This window comes from Lycium barbarum, chromosome 1 (genome assembly GCF_019175385.1).
Source record: "Lycium barbarum isolate Lr01 chromosome 1, ASM1917538v2, whole genome shotgun sequence".
Lineage (NCBI taxonomy): Eukaryota > Viridiplantae > Streptophyta > Magnoliopsida > Solanales > Solanaceae > Lycium > Lycium barbarum.
In genome coordinates, this window is record NC_083337.1 from 9498345 (window position 1) to 9514093 (window position 15749).

The window sequence follows — 15749 nt, forward strand, 5'->3', positions numbered from 1 at the left end:
ATAATACCCGGCTATTTACTATCCTTATGTAATTCTCAACCTCCATACCTATTTAAGGTCATGTCCTCAGCAAACTAAAGATGTGTCATGTCGTTTGATAAAATCGTAGTCAAATAAAATTGTTTAGCTACAAATTAAAATAATATTCCCTCCTCCTAATATACTTGATACTTTTTTTTGTTTTAGTCGGTCTAAAAAAGAATAACATTTTTCTAATTTTTGAGAAGGGAATCAAAGTTTAGCCACCAATTCAAATCTAATTAGTAAGTGTTGTAAATTATAGTATTATTTACTATAGTAATTATTACCTTAATCACAACAACATGATCAGGGTGCTCTCCAGGCTCATAAAGGATGACATTGCTAGAAACCATGTCATCAACAACGTTGCTTCCCGAGATCTCCTTTGAGCGGAAAGTTTGAGGGGCGACAGATTCATTCCATGATCCATCATTGTTAACCTAATGGTTGTAGCTCACAATTGCTATTGGCGATTTGTAAACATGCTAAACCATTAAAAACAGTTTAGATATCACTGAATTAATCGGTTATTGATCGGTTATCGGTTTAACCGTTAAAGATTTCACACGGAAATTTTTCTTCATTGAGAGTCACTTACAGACAACGTGACAAACCAATATAGTACTCTTGAGAGTCTAATAGGGTATTTCAGTTATCAAGTAATTTGCACCTGAACCAAGTTCCATTAAATTGGAATCAAACAGTTTTGAATAAGTATTAGCAGGCAGCAGCACACGATGTTAGTAAAGATTAATTGCAAGTAGAAAATAGCAGGCATAACATTTGATATACAGACATTTAAGCAATATCTTCGAAGTACCTGAAATGAGAAAAAAGATGAAACACAGAAACAATCAAACAGTAGCTATACCTAATCAGCAGCTATAACCATCAAAGAATTTCAGAGCCTAATAACTGAATATAGCAATCAAATAGTAGCTACAGCAGCACGGTAACAGTCACAATTTGAATATTAAGCATTAATCAGCCAGTTCACTAGCAATAAATTGTCTAGCACCACCAGAGTTTCAGAAAACCAAAACAACAGTCACACATTTGAATATTAAGTCCTAACATAGTACTAATAGTTCATATTCAAGTCAACAAAACAATAACTACTCAATCCTAATAGTTATATTTGCCTTAGTGGTCATTACTCTTACAGTCTTACTCAATCTAGAGTGGCACAATATGTACCCTCAAAGAACCGCTTAAAAGAGAAGAAAGACCAATCTCATTTACTTAGAATGGAGAAGCCAGTAGCCACCAAACACTATAAGTGAAAAAACGTTCTTTCAAAAAGTTATTGTTCGTCGAAAATATGCGACAACAAAAAGGACAACCACAATATTTAAGTAGATGTGGTGTAAAGATGGCCCTTATATATGCAATGTACTGTTCTATATTTGACAAAAGAAGCAGAATAGAACAACACATGGAAAATGCATAGAGCAAACACTTACAAGTTGTTAGCTACAAACTGTCATTTGCCTGAGTTTTTGCAGCCTTCAAAGCAGTGGCGGAGCCAAGATTTTTGCCGAGGGGGTTCAAAATATAAAAATGTAAAAATACGAAGAAGCTTAAGGGGGTTCAAAGTCTAATATATATACATAAAAAATAATTTTAACCTTGTAAATTTTTCTTCATTGAGAATCACTTACAGACAACGTGACCAACCAATATAGTACTCTTGAGAGTCTAATAGGGTATTTCAGTTATCAAGTAATTTGCACCTGAACCAAGTTTCATTAAATTGGAATCTAACAGTTTTCAATAAGTATTAGCAGGCAGCAGCACACGATGTTAGTAAGACCAATTGCAAGTAGAAAATAGCAGGTATAACAATTGATATACAGACATTTAAGCAATATCTTCGAAGTACCTGAAATGAGAAAAAAGATGAAACACAGAAACAATCAAACAGTAGCTTATACCTAATCAGCAGCTATAACCATCAAAGAATTCCAGAACCTAATAACTGAATATAGCAATCAAATAGTAGCTACAGCAGCACGGTAACAGTCACAAATTGAATATTAAGCATTAGTCAGGCAGTTCACTAGCAATAAATTGTCTAGCACCACCAGAGTTTCAGCGAACCAAAACAACAGTCACACATTTGAATATTAAGTCCTAACATAGGACTAATAGTTCATATTCAAGTCAACAAAACAATAACTACTCAATCCTAATAGTTATATGTTCCTGCTCCATGCGATCCAAACAACGCTTAACATGAAACTTTAAGGAGCCCGTCCAAGGACGCAGCGAATGGCACCATCCATCATTACTTTCTTCAAGCTTTTCATAGTGATTCCAAACAGGTGATCGAGCTTTAGGACCACAAAGTAGAGGCATGATAAAACCTAATTAACAGAGAAACAGAGAAAGTATCAGTTGATGGCTTAACGGCTACAGAACTGGAAAGTCTATTAGAAAAAGTAAGAAGTATATAAAGCAGAAAAAGAATTAAGAGAGGATACATTGACTTGTCCAGGGTTTCTGGAAGCAAATCCTAGTACTGGTAAGGGAACATATAGGTTCTCCGGAGAGACGTCCAATCACTTAAAGATTTAGTATGTACAAATTGGGATTCTACAGATATCTTCTAATATTATATTTTAAAAGGATAATCTCTGTAAAGGCCAACTACACTAGATACTGGATTTCTAGTTTGAGATGTAATGAAGCTTTAAATAAGTCAAAAGAAGAACTCTTAGTGCTATGGAAACAGCAAAAAATAACATAGTACAAATCTGGCATACTGCACTCTTCAGCAATTAAATAAACCAAGAAAAGAAGAGAAATAGTCAAATGCCCCCTCAACGTTTAGTCGGATTAATTATGACGCACCCAACCTTTACGGGTGACCTATTACCCCCCTGACTATTTTTTAAATGGAATTATTACCCCCCTGAAACGCTACCACCAGATCTGTATTTGAGTGGTGCAATGCATGCGCCTGACGTGTATTTTTTCACCTTTTACTTCTAATTTTGAAATTTCTACACCAAATAAAGCCAATCCATCACCAAATGAAGCCATTTTTCACCAAATCAAGAATGCTATACTAAACAATACCAACAAACAAGGCTAAATGGACTTCTTCTTTTTTTCTATTTCTGTCAAATGGGTACTGAAATTCTGGTTTTTCTTTGATTGATTTTTTTTTTCCCATCTTTTATGTCTTTGCTCACTTTTTAGGTGTATATGTATTTGTGGATGTTGAAGTATACGGAAGTGTTTGAGGATGTTGAATTGGATGTAACAGAGAATTCCCCCAATAATGAAATGATTGAGCTTTACCCGTGATGATGGGGTATCCTCTAATGGAGGATGATGAGGAAGATGATAGTGGGGAAGGAGAGGAAGTTGAGGATAGTGTTAGGATTAGGCTGGTGGCTGGGCAAGTTTTGGAGTTGGGTTTGGGTTAAAGAAGGGGGGAAGTAATGGGTTAATTTTTAGAAAATTAACTGGCGGAGGTGGAGGGTGGTGGACGGCGGTGGACAATGGCGGGAAGAGAAGAATAAGGGAATAAGAGGAAAAAAGAAGAGAGAATTTTTTTTTAAAAAAAAAAACTAAATAATGCTTATAATTTATGTTTTTAACGTTTTTATTTGCTTCTCACTCTCTCAAAGAGAGTGAACTACACTCTCTGTGCCACCTCACCATCCAGGGAGGTATTAATTTCACTTTAAAATTGTCCAGGGGGTAATACGTCACCCGTAAAGATTGGGTGCGTCATAATTAATCCGACTAAACGTTGAGGGGGCATTTGACGATTTTCTCAAGAAAAGAACTCATAGCACTACAGTGCCAAAAAATAGTTCCCTTCAGAGAACACTTTCTCAGGGATGATTCAGATAAACATACTATACATATACAAAGAGGAAAATAGAGGGACAGAGAAAAAGCATTAAAGAACACTTCAGACAGTTGGGGGGAAAAAAAGATATGCAACCAATACTCCAATAGTACCATAATTCAGAAATTCTCTTCAAAGACTACTCTTCTCAATGATAAATTTCTACTATAAAATGTTTAGTCTTCAGATCAACACACGTGCACAATACATAAAGAGAAATCAAACTTATGTACTTTCCAACTATTAAATGAACCAAGACAACTCCCTTTGGGTGATGAACATCTACTCTAAGATATGAAGCTTCAAATAAATACGGAATATATAAAGTGACATTGCAGACTAGAGAAGAAGAGTTTATAACTCCAATATTTTGGTGAGTCTTTTAGCAATTGAGAGCTTGAACCTTTGTATAAACAGTGAGCCAATTTTAACGCATCACGTGAATACCAATTAAGCTCTACCAGGTCAAAAGGGGAAAAAGATTAAGTGAAAAGAAAGATGTGAGTTTCAGAGTGCTTTGGGACACTGCAAATCAGCACTTCATACTGTGCCTATGCTCAACCCAAAATGAGACAAAATTTTGGAAAATAAGGATTGTCTCCAAGAATGATGGTAACATCTACCTTCTCAACTATGGTCAGGGTAGTTGTTTAGTTAAACAAACCTGGGCCACTGAAATTTAAATGGGACACAAGTCATGCATCCAAGTAGAAGCTCGGGAAGATGGAAAATGATTAGTGAAGAAGAGCCTTATATAATCAAGATTATAGCAGCCAAACATGTTATAAATATAATTATCCTTCAATCCACTTCTTTTTATTTTATCAAGTAGTCAAAATCGTCAACAGCATCAAGCACCTCCTTCAATCTAATTTTGCTCAAGTCAACGGTATAACCAAAGTGAAAGAAGATTCAGCGGTGATTGACCAAATAACTAAAAAAAACTTGAGAAGATAGTATAACCAAAGTGAAAGAAGATTCAGCGGTGATTGACCAAATAACTAAAAAAAAATTGAGAAGATAGCCACGAAGAAATAACAGTAAGCTATTAGCAGCAACAGAAAAAACCCATACTTGATGATATTTCAGACCTTAACTGTTATTCCATGATTTCAGTGATTCCTCTGCCTCTTCATTAAGTGTCAGTAAAAATGATCATTAACCCAGGCCCTAGATCAAATAATGACCATGCCAAGGACTATTTATGCTAATTATTATTGGGGTATCACATTTGCCTTAGTGCTCATTGTCTTACAGTCTTACTCAATCTAGAGTGGCACAACCTGTACCCTCGAAGGACCGCTTAAAAGAGAAGAAAGACCAATCTCATTTACTTAGAATGGAGAAGCCACCAAACACTATAAGCGAAAAAAATGTTCTTTCAAAAAGTTGTTGTTCGTCAAAAATATACAACAACAAAAAGGACAACCACAATATTTAAGTAGATGTGGTGTAAAGATGGCCCTTATATATGCAATGTATTGTTCCATATTTGACAAAAGAAGCCGAATTTAACAACACATGAAAAATGTATAGAGCGAACACTTACAAGTTGTTAGCTACAAACTGTCATTTGCCTGAGTTTTTGCAGCCTTCAAAGTTGTGTCATTGTTCGTTTTCTAACATTGGAGAAACTAGGCTTTCTACATAGTGTTCCGCCTCAAGGCTGCTATCAATATTAGCAACCTCTGGATATCTTCTCAAGTCGTCCTTTGAATTGTATATCATTAAGGTCGATCCTAAAACACCCAATAATTCACCTTCATTTGACATGCAAAGGGTCTGACAAAGCATATCGATAGGATTTTTGATGGTGTAAAGTTTCGTCCAAGACTCCTTAACCCCATACTCCTTCATAATCCACACCTCAACTTGAGATATCTGAAAATTTCTCCAATAATTACAGATTACAGATAAATCACTTCCCAACACTCCGAGATTCAAAATCAAATTTTCTTCTCTATAGCAAGGTTGCTCCATCTTCCTACATTTCTCATCAACCAAATCAATGGACATAATGCCCCAAGCATCATCACCAGTAAGCCAGTGAAGCTTCCCATTCACCAACTTGCCCCAACTACGGTAGAGCACCCTTCCTTGGAAATCATCAAGTGTTCTCCAAGAATCACTCTTTAAACTAAATATATTGGCAATGTAGCGATTCTTACTTTCAAAGAAAATACTCACTACCTTATAATCATCGTGAACCTCATCATATCCAAAACCATACTTGCCACTGACCGGGAATTTATACATCCGTGTAGACATAAGGTTAGCTACTTGCTTGAACTTTCTAGTTGACGGATTCCACAGAACCAAGCCACCGAACCCAACACGCAAACAAATCAATCCATTGACAGAACCCACAATACAAACATAATTATAGGGGGATTTCATGGGACAATCTAACTCCAATGCCTTGATACTAGACTCATTAAATAAAGAACTAACAGAACAATGTTTAACAGTGTGTCTACATTTCAATAGAAACCTATGGTGGGTGCAATTCTTAGCAGAAAAACTAAGATGGGTCTTGACAAAATAAGGACTAGAGATTAAACTAAACCAATCTTTTGAAACACACTTGTACTGTAAAAGGTATTTAACTGGAAGCCTTACAAGAATTGCCGTGATGAGTTCTTGTGGCAAGATGGGGTTTGTCAAGATTGAATCTTTATTGCTTGAAGTGGATGGAAATTGAGTATTAATTGTGGGTTTGAACACTTTTGGCTGTTGATGATATGCTTCATCCCCCTCAGGTTCCATTAGGGTTGCAAGTTTCTGTTGTTCCAAAGTTTTTGCCAGCATAGAATTTGTCCAGTTTTGTCAATATATTTTCACTCTGTTTGGATGGTCGTTACCCACGGGTTCACAATGTACAGTATTATATGTATTATAACAAATCAATCAATGTACTGCGGGTTTGTTGTGGATTGATAACATATTTATTGTTAGGTTTGACCATGCGGTAATGTATAATAACACGTAAATTTACGGAACTAGTCTTGACTCTTAATTATAAATTAATTTATATATATTAATTAAATTAAGGTAAAGGATAAAATAAAAATTTTAAAAAATAAGTAGGTGATGGGTGGGGTGGAGAGGGTGGGGGTTGGTGGGGTGGGGTGGAGAGGGTGGAGGTTGGTGGGGTGGGGTGGGGAGGCATCGAACCTCAGATGCTGGAGAGACTTTTGAACACCCTGAACCGCTTGAGCTGATCTTTTGAATTTGTTTAGATTATTCAAACCTTATATATGTACACAAACACATAAAATTTATCCTATATATACATTGTAATTTTTTGTTCGAGAGTGTTCGGGTGAACACCCTCACACTCCCCTAAATCCACCCCTGGTGGGGAGGGTTTGGATATGATTGCGGGTGGGGGGGAGGGGGGTGAGTGGATATAATGGAGAGATAAAATACGTAACCACACAAAAACTACCATATTTGTGGTTACAAAAAGTGAGGTATTTCGTAGTTATATTACTATGGAATTATAACGGATTTATAACACCATACAATATAATTTCAAGAACAATGAAAACAAATATGATTTCATAAAAACAATACAATAATGAACCACAGGAAATAACCATCCAAAAAGGGGGTTTTTGAATTGTGAAAAAAAATTGTAACAGTTAACTGCCGGTCTTTAAAGGGTTGCCCCATTGTAGTGATAACAATTTAAGAGGATACGCTCAAAATAGTCCTATAAGTTTTGACTTATGGATTATAATGGTACTTTATATATATTGGGTGGAGTATTAATAATCCTTCATGTATGCTGAAATAGTGCACTTCTAGTCCTTATTAACTATTTCCGTCAAAGACTACCGGAGGACCTCAACTGTCTGCTTCAACAGTACAACAATAATATACCCAGTGAAATCCCATAAAGTGAGATCGTCCGCTCCAATAGTGTAAAATATAAACATAAAAAAGTGAAAACTAAAGTTTGCAGATCTCGGCATTCATGTTGGGAGATATTCATTCTTTTTTAGCTAGTATGTAGATGATTTAATCTTCATATGTGGCTATGATCACTTGGTAGTATTTGTTTGAATACTTTTACCAGTATATTATACTCGCACTAGCATGTAGAATGACTTGATCTTGGCGCATACTACTTTATTGTTGGTCATTGGCGGTGCAAACAGTTCAATAATAGAGTTCACTTACTAATTTTGATATTATTTCTTATTAGTTTGTCTCATTTCTGCATTTTTCAAGTAATGCTTTGATAATGTAATCTGGCAGTGTCCAAAAATCTCCCTCGTAGTCCTCTATATTCTATAATGTAACAAATTAGTTATTTTGAGAGTGGACAAGTGAGGTCCTCCGTTTGACTTTGACGGAAATAATTAGTAAGGACTAAAAGTGCACTGCTTTACCATACTTAAAAGTACTATTTAATGCTCCACGTAATATTTAAAAAATTGTTTATTTACCTTAAAAAAAAAAAAGATGAAACATGGAAACAATCAAACAGTAGCTCGAACTAATTAGCAGCTATAACCATCAAAAAATTCCAACACCTAATAACTGAATATAGCAGTCAAACAGTAGGTATAGCAGCACTGCAGTCTGCAGCAGTCACAATTTGAATATTAAGCATTAGTCAGCCAGTTCACTAGCAATATATTGTCCAGCACTACCAGAGTTTCAGAAAACCAAAACAACAGTCACACAATTTGAATATTAAGTCCAAACATAGTACTAAATAGTTCATATTCAAGTCAACTAAACAATAACTACTCAATCTTTATAGTTATATGCTCCTGCTCCATGCGATCCAAACAACGCTTAACATGAAACTTTAAGGAGCCAGTCCAAGTATGCAGCGAATGGCACCATCAATCATCACTTTCTTCAAGCTTTTCATAGTGATTCCAAACAGGTGATCGAGCTTTAGGACCACAAAGTAGAGGCATGATAAAACCTAATTAAAAACAGAGAAAGTATCAGTTGATGGCTTAATGGCTACAGAACTGGAAAGTCTATTAGAAAAAGTAAGAGGTATATAGAGCAGAAAAAGAATTAAGAGAGGATACATTGACTTGTCCAGGGTTTCTGGAAGCAAATCCTAGTACTGATAAGGGAACATATAGGTTCTCCGGAGAGACGTCCAATTACTTAAAGATTTAGTATGTACAAATTGGCATTCTACAGCTACCTTCTAATACTATATTTTAAAAGGATACTCTCTGTAAAGGCCAACTTCGCTAGATACTGGATTTCTAGTTTGAGATGTAATGAAGCTTTAAATAAGTCAAAAGAAGAACTCTTAGTGCTATGGAAACAGCAAAAAATAACGTGGTACAAATCTGGCATACTGCACTCTTCAGCAAGTAAATAAACCAAGAAAAGAACTCATAGCTTTATAGTGCCAAAAAAATAGTTCCCTTCAGAGGACACTTTCTCAGGGATGATTCAGATAAACATACTATACATATACAAAGAGGAAAATAGAAGGATAGAGAAAAAGCATTAAAGAACACTTCTGACAGTTGGGAAAAAATAAAAAAGAGATGCAACCAATAGTACCATAATTCAGAAATTCTCTTCAAAGACTACTCTTCTCAATGATAAATTTCTACTATAAAATGTTTAGTCTTCAGATAAACACACACACACAACATAAAGAGAAATCAAAATTAGGTACTTTCCAACTATTAAATGAACCAAGACAACTCCTTTTGGGTGATGAACATCTACTCTAAGATACGAAGCTTCAAAATAAATACGGAATATATAAAGCGACATTGCAGACTAGAGAAAAAAGAGTTTATAACTCCAATATTTTGGTCTCTTTTAGCAATTGAGACCTTGAACCTTTGTATAAACAGTGAGCCAATCTTTAACGCATCACGTGAATACCAATTAAGCTCGAAGACTACCAGGTCAGAAGGGGAAAAAGATGAAGTGAAAAGAAAGATGTAAGTTTCAGACTGCTTTGGGACACTGCAAATCAGCACTTCATACTGTGCCTATGCTTAACCCAAAATGAGACAAAATTTTGGAAAATAAGGATTGTCTCCAAGAATGGTGGTAACATCTACCTTCTCAACTATGGTCAGGGTAGTTGTTTAGTTAAACAAACCTGGGCCATTGAAATTTAAATGGGACAAAAGTCATGCATCCAAGTAGAAGCTCGGCAAGATGGAGAATGATTAGTGAAGAAGAGCCTTATATAATCAAGATCATAGCAGCTAAACATTTTATAAATATAATTATCCTTCAACCCACTTCTTTTTATTTTATCAAGTAGTCAAAATCATCAACAGCATCAAGCACTTCCTTCAACCTAATTTTGCTCAAGTCAACGGTATAATCAAAGTGAAAGAAGATTCAGCGGTTGATTGACCAAATAACTAAAAATAATTGAGAAGATAGCCACGAAGAAATAACAGTAAGCTATTAACAGCAACAGAAAAAACCCAAACTTGATGATATTCAGTCATTAAGTGTCACTAAAAATGATCATTAACCCAGGCCCTAGATCAAATAATGACCATGCCAAGGACTATTTATGCTAATTATTATTGGGGTATTCACATTTGCCTTAGTGCTCATTACTCTTACTGTCTTACTCAATCTAGAGTGGCACAACACGTACCCTCAAAGGACCGCTTAAAAGAGAAGCAAGACCAATCTCATTTACTCAGAATGGAGAAGCCACCAAACACTATAAGCGAAAAAAATGTTCTTTCAAAAAGTTGTAGTTCGTCGAAAATATACAACAACAAAAAGGACAACCACAATATTTAAGCAGATGTGGTGTAAAGATGACCCTTATATATGCAATGTATTGTTCCATATTTGACAAAAGAAGCAGAATTTAACGACACATGGAAAATGTATAGAGCGAACACTTACAAGTCGTTAGCGACAAACTGTCATTTGCGACAAACTGTCATTTGCCCGAGTTTTTGCAGCCTTCAAAGTTGTGTCATTGTTCGTTTTGTAAAATTGGAGAAACTAGGCTTTCTACATAGTGTTCCGCCTCAAGACTTCTATCAATATTAGTAACCACTGGATATCTTCTTAAGTCATCCTTTGAATTGTATATCATTAAAGTCGATCCAAAAACACCCAATAATTCACCTTCATTTGACATGCAAAGGGTTGGAGAAAGCATATCCTTAGGATTTTTGATGGTGTAAAGTTTCGTCCAAGACTCCTTAACCCCATACTCCTTCATAATCCACATCTCAGCTTGAGTTATCTGAAAATTTCCCCAATAATTACAGATTACAGATAAATCACTTCCCAACACTCCAAGATTCAAACATAAATTTTCTCTTCTATAGAAAGGTTGCTCCATAGGAGGGTTTGGAGGACCCAGATTAGGGTAGAAGGCTAGTAGATAGTCTCGTTATTCTGTCTTATTAGTAGTCGCATTATCGCAGTATAATTTCTGCTATTATCTATTATTTCCTGTGCTTTGATTATCCTATGTTATCTGTGTCGCTTGCTTTATTTCATTTCATATCGCTTTGAATCTCTTAGCCTTATCTGACCTCTTTTTATGTTTTTTTATTGAGCCGAGGGTCTTTCGGAAACAGCCGTCCTACCTTGGTAGGAGTAAGGTCTGCGTACATTCTACCCTCCCCAGACCCCACGTTGTGGGATTTCACTGGGTTGTTGTTGTTGTTGTTGTAGAAAGGTTGCTCCATCTTCCTACATTTCTCATCAACCAAATCAAAGGACATGATGCCCCAACCATCATCATCAGTAACCAAGTGAGGCTTCCCATTCACCAACTTGCTCGAACGACGGGGGAACACCTTGCCTTGGAAATCATCAAGTGTTCTCCAAGAATCACTCATTAAACTATATATTTTGGCCTCGACGTAGCGATTATAACTGTCAAGGAAAATACTCACTACCTTATAATCATCGTGAACCTCATCATACCCAAAACCACACGTGACATAAGGTTAGCTACTTGCTTGAACTTTCTAGTTGACGGATTCCACAGAACCAAGCCATTGAACCCAACACGCAAACAAATCAATCCATTAACAGAACCCACAATACGAACAAAATTACAGGGGGTTTTTAGGGGATAATCCAAGTCCAATGCCTTAATATCAGACTCATAAAATAAAGAGCTAACAGAACAATGTTTTATATTGCGTTTAAATTTCAACAGTAATCTATAGTGGGTGCAATTCTTAACAGAAAAACTAAGATGGGTCTTGATAAAATAAGGGCTGGAAGTCTTACAAGAATTGATGTGATGAGTTCTTGTGGTAAGATAGGGTTTGTCAAGATTGAATCTTTATTGCTTGAAGTGGATGGAAATTGAGTATTATTTGTGGTTTTTACCTTTTTGGGTGTTGATGAGATGCTTCATCTCCCTCAGGTTCCATTAGGGTTGTCAGTTTCTCTGTTCCAAAGTTTTTTGCGCCCATTTTACCAGTAGAGGGAAGGCTTAAAATAGTCCTTTAACTCTGACTTATGGATTAAGTAATGCCACTTTAAATATTGAGGATTAATGGTCCTTCTGAGTATGCTAAAACAGTGCACTTTTAGGCCCCGTTTAGATATGATTTGAAATTAGTGATTTTCAATTCAGGTTGATTTGAAGTTGAAGTTTTGTTTGAATTTATATTTTTTAAGTTGTATTTTTTCTCATAAACATGAAAACTCCAAAAAGTTGTGAAAACTAGCAAAACTTCTCTAATTCTTATACAATCTTACCACATAAACAAATCATAGTTCATAACAACGTTAATACACTACTAGAAGGCAAATTTAAAAAATACAACATCGATTGATCGAATTTTAGTTTAATAAAAAGAAAAATTGAACCTGAGTTGTAATGTAATTACTCTTTAATATAATACCCCACATGGTACGGATAATCTCTTCATATCGAACATGCATTTCTAATCAGATGAGCGGCAAGACGACCCAGCATTGTTACTTTTAGTCTAAGTTTTATACTTAAAAAAATTGAATTCACAATTTGGAATGGCAAATCCAACTTTTTTGAGAACTTGAGATTTGCAATCATGATATGAAGTTGAAGTTGAAGAAAATTTTATGCAAATTTCATAAACAAAGTTGGAAATCAAAATATGAATCATTCTTCCAAATTCATGGCCAAACGCTTACTTAGTTCCATCAAAGACTACTGGAGGACCCCACCTGTCCGCTCCAAAAGTGTAAAATAAACATCAAAATGTGAAAACTAAAGTTCCAAATCTCGGCATTCATGGTGATATTCATTCTTTTTTAGCAAGTATGTAGATATTTTAGTCTCCATGTGTCTATAATCACTTTGCTTAAGCATAATACTGGTAATATTTGTTTGAAAACTACATATTACTAGCATTTACATTTTTCAAGTAATGCTTTGATAATGTAATCTGCCATAGTGTCCCAAAATCTCCCTCCTCTATAATGTACTATGAAGTAATAAAATTTTGAGCTTTTGGAGGGGACAAGTGAGATCCTCCGTTTGTCTTTGACGGAAATAGTTAGTAAGGGCTAAAAGTGCACTATTAATGCTTCACCTAATATTTAAAGTACCATCATAATTGATAATTCATAAGTCAAGCTTAAAGGACTATTTTGAATTTTTTTTTTTTTTTTTTTTATGACAAGGGACCTGCAGCTACCACTCTTCGGGTGCACACATGTAAACCCCATTTCTGTGCAATAGCCGCAAACCACACAAGAGAGATAACCCACACTAGACAAATGTCGTTCGACGAGCTCGACACATAAGGCAAATTCCCTGCCTCCTTGAGGGTATTATGAGCTTTTTCTCAATAAGTTAACTTTAAACATTTCATTTTTAGTATAGCTCACAAATGTCTAATTTGTTTTAGATTACAATTCACAAGTTTCCACTATCCAATTAAACACTTTCGCATAAATTGGACGGATAGAGTTTCTACTAAATTAGAAGAGCCAGCGAGCCACATGGATCGACATGTTAATTATTGGAGATTAAAATTCATCTGAAGGGCATTTAAGCCATTACATAAGAAGTCATGTGCGGGGTCCTCTATGATGTAGTGATATTCTACGTAGACGGGATCATTGCTGCTCCATTTATTTAAGCATAAAGTAATAAATATTTAAGGTAAGATTTTTTATTTGTTTCATTCGAAAGAAAAAATTCATATATAAGGTTTGATTAAATTTTACTTGCACGTTTGGATATTGTACAAAATTAATAGAATAATAAGATATGTGCTAATAAATATTTAAAAGATTTTTATATCTATTAATAGAATAATAAATTATGTTTAAAGTGTAGGAAATTATTACTAATAGTCTGCTATATCTTATTAAGTAAGTTGTATTCATTTCTTATTAATAAGTTTCGAAAGATACATGTTTTAAAAAATATTTATTCTCTATTTTAATCAAATACGTGAATAAAGATATTCAAAAAAATATTTATCTTCGTTATTAAATTTCATAAAATAAATACATAAAAGCTTCTTCTTTATAATTTTTAATTTACTTTTACTTATTACATTTTAATATGCTTAGTTACAGATCATACCTCATAGGGGTGTAGGTGTATAATTTTCATAGTATAAGAGGTATTAAAATATAAGGGTTGCATTCGAAACTGAGTCATAATAAGTTCATGAAATATCAAAGCAAAACTTAGAGAAAATTAAATGAAAAAAGGTGGTTTTTGATTGAGCCCGAAAAACATTAAGATGTGTGTACACATATTCTTTAAAAAGGATTGAGATAAGAATAGTTGTTTTGTACTTTTTTTAAAAAGAATTCTTCTTAATGCATCCGGAGAGAGAGCAATTAGGAAAAAGAAATTATACGCGATTAAAGGGATTTGAACCCTTTACTTCAATTGTGGAAGGCAGGAAGCTCGCCAAAGCTAACGCTCAACCCGTTTGTCTGTACCTAAAAATATAAGATTATAACAAATGCTATTTAAATTATAATTGTGTTTAGGTAATAAAACTTTCATAATTTTATTATTAGACCGACTCATTTTTCGTGGTGGGCTACGGCTTCCCATTATATACTAATAATAGAGACCCTCTTTTCAAAACCGATGGAGAATAATCTTTAAAGCTTTTCGGAAACAACTCAAACGGATAAATATATATCAACGGCAGCGATAAAACAACAAGGCGTCTGTAGCTCAGTGGATAGAGCGTCTGTTTCCTAAGCAGAAAGTCGTAGGTTCGACCCCTACCTGACGCGCCACTTTGGTTCTTTTTAATCCATTTTTTAATTTAGGCCATTATATTTCAATTTATTCAAGATGAATGGTGAATACTGTCTTAATGCCTGGTTACAAATTCAAACCAATTATCAAGTTTTAAGGAAATTTGGCAGTCAGTACTCACTATAATATATAATGACGATACGAGCGCCATTGTAACATCACATAGTATGCTTTAATAGTATTAAATACTATCACATATCATGCTTTAACGGCATTAAACAGAAAGTATTCAAATACACGAAGTCATGCGACCAACATAAAACATGAAGCTTCACATGTAGGAATACCATCGAATGTCTAATCAAAAGAATATAAACTCACAAGTCTAGCCTAATCATGAGCAGCTAAAATAATCAAAAGAATACATAATCATTATAGGTGTATTTTTTTCGGAACAAGAATACTATTAGGATGTTTGAATTGGCTTTTTAAAAGTAGCTTATAAACTAAAAGCGAAAAGCCATTTTGGCTTATTTTTGTACTTTTTGGCCTAAAAATAAGTGCTTAAAAACACTTTTTATCTTTCTCAAATACCACAACAATAGAAAAGAGCTTAACAACCCATAAGCACTTAAAATAAGCCAATCAAAACACCCACTGAAGAAAAGATGAGACATACCAAAGCACGTA

General features: G+C 34.8%; 1 protein-coding gene, 1 long non-coding RNA gene and 1 other non-coding gene across 3 annotated transcripts; 1 reads left to right on the forward strand and 2 right to left on the reverse strand.

Moving 5' to 3' along the window:
* Positions 1–965: 965 nt before the first annotated feature.
* On the reverse strand, positions 966–6789 carry LOC132631456 (F-box/kelch-repeat protein At3g23880-like). Its single transcript, XM_060347034.1, has 2 exons — positions 5436–6789; positions 966–2387 (listed from the first exon to the last, which is right to left on the reverse strand). The coding sequence occupies exon 1, from the start codon at positions 6692–6694 to the stop codon at positions 5492–5494; it is 1203 nt and encodes a 400-aa protein (XP_060203017.1). The 5' UTR covers positions 6695–6789; the 3' UTR covers positions 966–2387; positions 5436–5491.
* Positions 6790–8462: 1673 nt separating this feature from the next.
* On the reverse strand, positions 8463–12347 carry LOC132631486 (uncharacterized). The gene is made up of 2 exons (XR_009578849.1): positions 10769–12347; positions 8463–8831 (listed from the first exon to the last, which is right to left on the reverse strand). It is a non-coding gene; the product is annotated as an uncharacterized LOC132631486 (long non-coding RNA).
* Positions 12348–15021: 2674 nt separating this feature from the next.
* TRNAR-CCU (transfer RNA arginine (anticodon CCU)) lies at positions 15022–15094 on the forward strand. The gene has a single exon. It is a non-coding gene; the product is annotated as a tRNA-Arg (tRNA).
* The last annotated feature ends 655 nt before the right edge of the window (positions 15095–15749 follow it).

Coding starts and splice junctions, on each gene's coding strand:
- LOC132631456 (XM_060347034.1), bottom strand. CDS start 6,694: ATGCTGGCAAAAACTTTGGAACAACAGAAACTTGCAACCCTAATGGAA.